Genomic DNA, 8,341 nt, shown 5'->3' on the forward strand with positions numbered 1-8,341 from the left:
TGGGCTCCTGTCCGCCCGCTCCAGCTCCAGCCTGGACTCTGCGCCCGGGGCCGCCAGGCAGGGTGGGCGGTGGACGAGTACTTCTGCTGAGGCTCCCCTGGTGCACGGTGCCCACACACCTGCTCCGACCCTTCCCCCCAACGTGCTCACCGCTCCTCCACTACCTACACACAACGACAAGAACTAACACCTATTAAAGCACTTACTATGTGCCAGGAAGTGTTCTAAGTGCTTTATATGCATTAACTCATTTAATTCTTACAACAATCTTTGCAGAAGACACCCCTGCAATTCTCTCCCCATCTTCCTGGAGCAGAAGCAGGGGAGTGAAGTAACTTGCTGTGGGGACCCTCATCAGAGGACAACAGAGGTTCAAGGCCAAGTTGCCACGTGAAGGTGCAAAGGCAGGAAGGACTCAGCGACGGTCCTGCATGCACGGCGCAGGCGCCTCTGCAACCCGGTGCTGACATCGCTGTTGGGCAAGAAGCCTCGTTGTCTGAGCTCGTGGAAAGGTGCTGCCATCAGCAATTGGCTGGCCGGGGTCTGTGCGGCTGCTCTGTGGGCTGCTTTGAAGAACTACTCTGTTTAATGGCTCCTTGTCAGCAATAAAGACCCTCCTGTTCACCCACGACTTCTCATGTCTTCTCCGGCTAAGCCCTGGTCCCAGGGCCTGTGCCCCGCACGCCTGTGCGGCCCTTTTCGCTGCACATGAATGAAGCAGCAGCGCAGGCCCCAAGCAGCGCACTTACGTTTGCACAGCCCACAGGTCTGGGAGGGGCAGGTGGCTCTGCCCCATGTGTCTTATTTGGGGCCCAACATGGAGAGCCGGTGGCCACCTGGGGCAGGCTCCTATCCCAGGGAGTCAGATGACATCAGAGGAATGTGATGCCTCTCAAACTCTTGGCTGAGAATGGGCACACTGCCATTCCTGCCCATATTCCATCTGCTAAAGCCAGTGCCATGGCCAAACTCAACTTACAGGGGTGGAGGACGTTCTTCCTTGGAAGTCATGGTGGCAGCACTATCGGCTGAGCCGTGATCTCATCTACTGCGTTGCCCAAAACCCACAGGCGGGACGTGGCCGCGCAGAAGTTGGCCTGGCAGTGGGTCCCAGAGTCGAGGCCTTCCCGCTGGCATCTGTGCGGTGTGGTGGCAGTGATGCGCACAGAGGCCGCACACACACCTCCGTGTGCAGCAGCCGCGTTTGTGCTGTCACACACAGACCCACAGACACACCAGGCCTCACTGTGGACATTGACAGATTCTAACATTTTTCCTCTGGACGCCATTCTGACTGGAGAAAATAATTTGATTTTCAGTGAGTTCTAGAGATTTGAATGGTGTTCATTTACTCACGAATGTCAGTCTGGAGGGGCCTAGAGGGGCCCGTGTGCGGCCGCGTGCGCCCTGCTGTCTGCGCACAGCGCACTCTGCCCGTGCAGCAGTGTCTGTGGTGTTTCCTTAACTTACCTTGGCTCCTGGGGGCATCTCCTTGTCCCCAGTTGCTCAGGGGCCACTGGAAAGGAAGCCTCCTCAGCTCACTTAGCGCTGGGACCCTGAGGGCCTGAGTGCAGGCGTCCACAGAAATTTCCGTGTGTCTCCTCTGCAGCACTGAGCTCCACCAAAGGAGCATGGGGTGTTTGGTGCCAAAACCTTCAGGTAACAACACCTGAGAAGATTTGGGACAGCAAGTGATCCGCGGAAACTACCTGACTAACATCACCTGCAAGACTCCACGTGGTGTTGAACACTCGCTTGATAAAACCCAGTGTGATGCTGGGATTTCTAAGCTCATTTCCTCTCACATTTACAAAAGACCTTACAACAAAAGACCTTACAACATATTTTCCTGTTTTCTCTCCTTTGACCCTGTTTATTATAGAGGCTGGGCTACTTGACTGTATAGATGAGAACACTGGAGTCTGAGAGCGGAATGACTTACAGAGGTTGTGGTGGATTTTCTCGGAGGATCCAAGTCTTTGATGACTTTCTGGCCAGCTGAGGGTCTATATTCAGTGTGCATCTCTGCAATGCAATCCAAGGCAGGGTCACTACATGGGGGATTTTTGGTGCCACTGGAACCCGGAGTCAGAACCAGGAGAGCAGCGGTGCCCGTGAACACAGAATGTCCGTACATAGATAACTTTTACCCATTACCTAGGACTTAAAAGCAAGCGCTTCTTAGTATGTTAGTATTTATCCAGCATTGTACTTGTGTGTGTGTATATGTGTGTGTGTGTGTGTGTGTGTGTGTGAGAGAGAGAGAGAGCGAGAGAGAGAGAGAGAGAGAGAGAGTTCAAACTTGGTCATCTGGACAAAATAACCCCCAGATGGTCAGCTCCCAACCCCCGTAACCATCTTCCCCTTATGTGTTCTGTCTTCTTTGATTTGCTCTTACAGAGGATACTCAGGCTGGATTGTGCTCATGAATATTCAAGCCATTGGAAAAAACAAATTCGTGTTGTAAAAAAATAAAATGATGTCTTGTTTATATATTAGCCTTTGGTGTATGAGTCTGGTTAGTCTGAGTCAGTTCCTGTAAACCTGAAGTTTTTTGAGTCCTGTGGAAAGCAGTTCTGGCCGTCCATGCGGAGAGTCCACCCGCACAGGGTCCCATAGCACACTGCCTTCTTTGGAGGGCTAGAATCATAGCCTCTCATCATGCCTTTTCTGAGTGGTGTGTGGCTATCCTCTTCTTTGCCCAGGAGAAGCTGTTTCTCATGTTACTTATCTGTAATTGCAGTCTAAGTTGAAGGGTATGGAAGGCAAATAGAAGAAATTCTATCCTGGAAGTAGATGTGGGCTATTAAAACTAGATTTTCAGTCAAGGGACCCAGAGAGCAGTGTGTTTAGAGAACTAGAGCTGGGAAATTTTTTTTTATTGATGAGAGAGGAAGAGAGAGAGAGAGAGAGAGAGAGAGAGAGAGAGATAGAGAAACATCAGTGTAAGACAATATGGGAGAAACATTGATTGGCTGCCTATCGATGTAAGAGAAAAACATGATCGGTTGCCTTCCCTGGGATGGTATGTGCAACCTGGGTATGTGCCCTGACCAGGAATTGAACCCACCACCCTCTGATGTGTGGAACGACGTTCCAACCAACTGAGCCGCACCAGCCAGGGCTAGAGCAGAAAATTATTGTTTTGACTATCATATAAGCCAGTAGAGACAAAAAATCAACTTACAAGTATTTGAGCATATTTTATTTGATTGCAAGGACTTTTTAAAAGCCAGTATAGGTTATGCTTATGCTGTGCTAATAATTCCCAAATTTCAGTGGTTTAACATAGAAATATGTATTTTTGCTCTCACAGATCTACCTAAGTCAGGAGGGAAAGTGCATGAGGGGAGAGCTCTGCTCCACCCACTCACGTAGGGGCCCAGGCCGATGACCCCACCACCTGGAGTGTCAGCTATGGCTGCAACAGGGAAAGGAGAAACTGGAGGAGCATGTCGGGGCTTTTAACATTATTTGCTCTAACATTTCATCAGCAAGAATATTAGTCCCATAACCTCCCTGTTTCGGGGGTTGGGAACATAGTCTTCTGTGGGTCCATCCAGGCACAGGCACAGGCACGCCACAGAGCCTGGGTACCATCTCCGACATGATGGCCAGCGTGGGGGAGGGAAGGGCAGCATGTTGTTTCTTACACATCACTTAGTCTCTGTCTGAGATGTCCCACCGTCCTGCCAATTGACTAGATCAGAAACTTTCTGATTAATATTCTATTAAGACAAGCCAGGGAGTTGATACCCAGAAGCCATTTCTATCTAATTATTTCATAAACACAGAGTAAGTTCTCTCTTATACTCTGTCTCTACCATGATAAGAGCCCAATTCCTAAAGGCATCTTGCAGGGAGAGAGGTGGGGACTAATGTACTCAGACTCCTTCCCTTTGTTGTTGACTCTATTGAGTTTAGAGACACCACTTAATCACTTGCTATTTAAGAAAAATAATATAACCCGAGTAACTTTCCTTGTCCTAGTCTCCTGCCTTAACTGACAACACAGCTCCTCCGGGGCCCTGCGGAGGGTGAGGGGCCAGCAGAGGAGGGAGCGGAAGTGCCAGTGGTTCCAGACATTTCTCACCAGTGGGTGTGCTGAGCTAGACTCATTTGAAGAGACTAATATGGGATGAACAGAGAAAAAATTGTGGGGGTGGAGAGCTCTTTAGGCCCTTATATTTTGGGGTGAGAACAAAATTCATAGTGGTTTCTGATACCCACAGAGTAAAACACCATTTTTTTCCAGGAAGCAAACCTGACAAAACCTTGGCCAACCTGGTGGGGGCTCTGGAATGCGAGTTGCCCATCAGTGTTGTCCTTGTCGGGTCACACTGCCCGTGCCGCTGCCCGCACCACCTCAGTCCCTGCCCGGCCACATTCGGCAGGAATGACTTCTGCACACACTCCTGGCCGGTGAGCACCCACTCACTCCTGGAGGGGTCCATTCACCCCAGCTCTGTGCCCACAGCACTTCCTGCTTTAATTCTTACCTCATGAGGGACTTGGAGACCTGGCAGCTCACAGGGTTAGACTTGAACCCGGCAGGTGTGTCTGCTCAGATGGAAAGCTGGGGTGGAAGCAGCTTAGTAAGGACCCACTGCTCCCCTCACTGGCTGCTCACTGAGGCATTGGCAGGGAGCTGTGTGTGTCCTGAGTCCTAGGGGAACCATGGGACCTCAATATTCATCAGGAAGTGCCCCAGGTAACAGGGAAGGAGAATCTGTTGGTGTGGGAGGGGAACTGAAATTTATTACTCAAGGGTGGTGAACACACAACACAGGTGATGGAGTGCTGCATTCTGGGTACTCTATTCTACATAATTTCAGAGTTGCCTAGAAGCACTATGAATGTGTATTAATTCCCTCACTTTGCAGAGGAAAGATCGAGGCTCACAGAGGTTAAAGGACTTTCCCAAGGCATTGTGACGGGAGGCTGAGCTGGAAAGAAGGCCATGGGGCAGCGTCTGCACAGGGCCGCTCACCACTGCGTCCCTGCCCCAGCAGGTGTGTAGCTTGGAGCAGATGACCAATAAATATTTGTTGACTGAGTGATGGGTGGCAGAGCAAGTACCCAAGAATCACATTTGTATCACTTTAAATGTAGGCCTTTCCTTCTTATTATGGGAAATACATAGCATTCAGGAGAAGTTGTGAGATCCAAGATTAAAACACACACGTTTTAGTTTGATCAGAAAACACAACCTGTGGTCTGCCTTCCGCACCACGATGCTTCCCTGACCCTGGTCGCCATGGGCAGAGGCAGCTGTGTGCAGTGGAGGCAGGACTCAGCCGAGCCAGGTGTGGGAGGGAACCTTTCAGGGGCGGGGCATGGTCACAGGATTACTTGTCACCCATCACCTGCATTCATTTTTAGAGGATGGTTGGAAATTCTAGGTTTCAGGAACCAATTGTGATTGATGAGGTATTAGATGAATTTTAAAAAATATTTTTATTGATTTCAGAGAGGAAGAGAGAGAGAAACATCAATGATGAGAATCACTGATGGGCAGCCTCCTGCACGCCCCGCACTGGGGACCGAGTCTGCCATCCGGGGAAGGGGCCCTGACAGGAATCGAACCATGACTTCCTAGTTCATAGGTTAATGCTCAACCACTGAGCCACACCAGCCGGGCTGGATGAGTTTTAGCCAAATCACCTGATCCATGATGCTCAGAGTTATCGGCCTCCTCCCAATCCCCCTCATTCTGAAAGAAAGCTCACTCCTTAAAGCCTGAGGCATCGCTCCAGCACAGCGCACCTGCTGGGGTTTCAGATCTTTTTGCAAGAAGTGGAGGGAAGGCAGTATCAGAACAGAACTGGACATCTGGCCTAGAGTTTGCCTTCTGGATTCAAGAACCAGACAAAGGGTGAGTTTTCTGACCTTAGTTCCTGACCAGGTTCTTACTGAGCTTGTGGTTGGGGCCACAATAGACCTTATTGTGTCCAGAGGCTTTTCAACGGCTGTGCTGACCTACATTGCCAAGGGTCACCAATAATAGGATTTGCCCCTCGGAAGCTGGGACTGTCTTATTCAAAATTCCCAAGGTAATTCCTTACAGAGGAACATGGCTTCCGTTCACTGCTAGTTCTGGCCCTTCTGGACTCGCATGCAGCTCAACCCTCCTGTGTGCCAGGACCTGCCAGCACAGAGGAGACGTTTGGCAGGTGTGCTGTGCTGGCCAGAAGCCGAGGGCTGTGGGGGTCGGGGCTCCTCTGGGGATACTTTGGAGTGGGAATGAGCCTAGAATTTTCAGGAAATCAGCAAAATCTCTAGGAGACCCATTCTAGTTGGCACTGAACTTTGATGAGCTGTGAACTTTTACCAAAATAGGTCTAACTCTTTTATTTCAAGTGAATAATATTTCTTCTAATTCACACACCTAATGCCAGGATCCGTCTGGTCCCAGTTCTCTGATGTTCACCTTAAAGCTTGTCTGTTTCTCATGAAGGACTCTGCAGTGCATGCCCAGCTCCTTGGGAGAGATCCCAGGAACCTCCCCGAAGAGTCCAGGCACGTGAGGATTGAACATGCGTCCTTGTTTGAGCTGCCCTGAGGGTCAGCACGAGCACCATGGAATAACTTGGGCTAATTTAACAACGTCGCTGTGGTCCACCGGGGAGCCTTGGAGTACCTGTCAGAAGTGAACGAGCTGAGACTGGAGGGGAACAGACTCTGTTCAGTACCATGGGCAGTGTTCCATGCCACCCTGGGCCCAAGGGTCTTGGATCTCATGCACAACAGGACTGACATGCACCCTGGGCTGGCTCTTCAGTTATTGGCCCACCTGGTCTACCTTGACCTGTCTTCCAATAGCTGGCAGTGGTATCCAGGAGTGTCTTCTTGAACTGGCCTGCCTACCAGCCCTGCCAGCTTGCTGGATGTGGGGCCCAGAGTCTCTCCAGCATGGGGCTGGCTCTACAAAATACACCCTGGCTGGCAACTGTCGCTTAAGCGGACTATTCCAGGTTGTATAGTCCACTGCCTCCCGGCGGTCTTGGTGAGTGCCTACCTGATTGCCAAGGCCCTCTCTCCAAGGTGGGGCAGTTTTTCCATGAAACTGAGCTCAGCACCTGCATGAGCCCCACATCTCAACCCCCAGTGTCAGTGTCACCATCAAGGTGGGACAAAGTGTAAACCTGTGATGCCTGGCACAAGCCAGCCCTTTGCCAACCATTACATGGACGGAGCCCCTGAGCATGTGGAGGGAAATGTGCCCTCTTGATGTGTCTGGGAGGAGGGGAGGTCTGCAGCCACCTTATCCTCAGTAGAGAGGCTCTAACCTGGGGGCAGGGAAGATTGGGACAGGCCTGAACTGCACACACCACAAGAAGGGAGTGGGCCTGTCGGTAGTGTTTTAAATGGTTGCATACAGATCTCTAAGAGATAGATATATTGGAGTTGACAACATTTATAATAATAAACGCATAATAGGCAAATCGACTGAACAGTATAACACAGGGGTGGGCAAACTTTTTGACTCGAGGGCCACAATGGGTTCTTAAACTAGACCGGAGGGTCGGAACAAAAGCATGGATGGAGTGTTTGTGTGAACTAATATAAATTCAAAGTAAACATCATTACATAAAAGGGTATGGTCTTTTTTTTATTTCAATAGTTTTATTCATTTCAAACATTTTAACAAGAAGAATGTAAACACTAATTATTATAATTTGAAACTTCAAAAAATGGAGGAATCATAGCACAATAACATACCTTATATTGAAGATGGCAAAGGCAAAATAAAATTGCCTAACAAAGGAAAGGTACAAAAGCCTTTCAAATTAAACTTAAATATAATAAAATAATTTAAAACTAAAACAAATAGAAAAGAACAAAATGTGTAAACAGTAAATTAAACATTTTCTTTAGTGCAACTTCCAAATTATGCCCGGGACGTAGATGTAGATGGCAATGTAGACTGGGTTGAAAGGTTTTTGGTCTTTAAAACATCAACTTCAGTGGGAACAGTGTTGTTGGTCTCCTTTTTTATCTAATGCACCAAAGTCTGGAGTTAGTTTTGTTGTGGCTATTCTCAGGATAGATCTGAAGATTTTGTTAGTTAAGCTGGATCTGTGAGGGGGTTTGTTGATGTTCATTATGCTAAATGTTTGCTCACAAACATAGGTTGACCCAAACAGCACCAGTATCTTTTGTGTCATCCTCCGGATGTTTGGAAAAGTGGCTTCATTAAGTGAAGCATAAAAGTCTCTTAGTTCAAGAGAGCTGAATTTCTCCTTTAGGACAAAGTCAGACTGAAGATCGATGAGTTCCAGTTGCACCTCTTCTGGTGCTGTTTCAGGCTTTTGTGACAAAGGACAGGCCACCAGTTGTC

The 8,341-nt window shown here is 49.0% G+C and overlaps 2 protein-coding genes across 2 annotated transcripts in view; both read left to right on the plus strand.

Annotated features, from left to right (window-relative positions):
• The window catches only part of LRIT1 (leucine-rich repeat, immunoglobulin-like and transmembrane domains 1), a 7,391-nt gene extending 7,301 nt beyond the window's left edge, over positions 1–90 (plus strand). Inside the window, exon 6 of the mRNA XM_015558662.1 lies at positions 25–90. Coding sequence (XP_015414148.1) covers positions 25–90 — 66 coding nt within the window. The remainder of the gene's footprint in view (positions 1–24) is intronic.
• Positions 91–6,470: 6,380 nt separating this feature from the next.
• On the plus strand, positions 6,471–7,277 carry LRIT2 (leucine-rich repeat, immunoglobulin-like and transmembrane domains 2). The gene is given in 7 exon segments (XM_015558663.1): positions 6,471–6,495; positions 6,498–6,818; positions 6,821–6,943; positions 6,946–6,984; positions 6,987–7,019; positions 7,022–7,084; positions 7,087–7,277. Coding segments are annotated over 7 exon segments (795 nt in total).
• The last annotated feature ends 1,064 nt before the right edge of the window (positions 7,278–8,341 follow it).

The sequence above is a fragment of the Myotis davidii genome, unplaced genomic scaffold, assembly GCF_000327345.1.
Source record: "Myotis davidii unplaced genomic scaffold, ASM32734v1 scaffold2414, whole genome shotgun sequence".
Lineage (NCBI taxonomy): Eukaryota > Metazoa > Chordata > Mammalia > Chiroptera > Vespertilionidae > Myotis > Myotis davidii.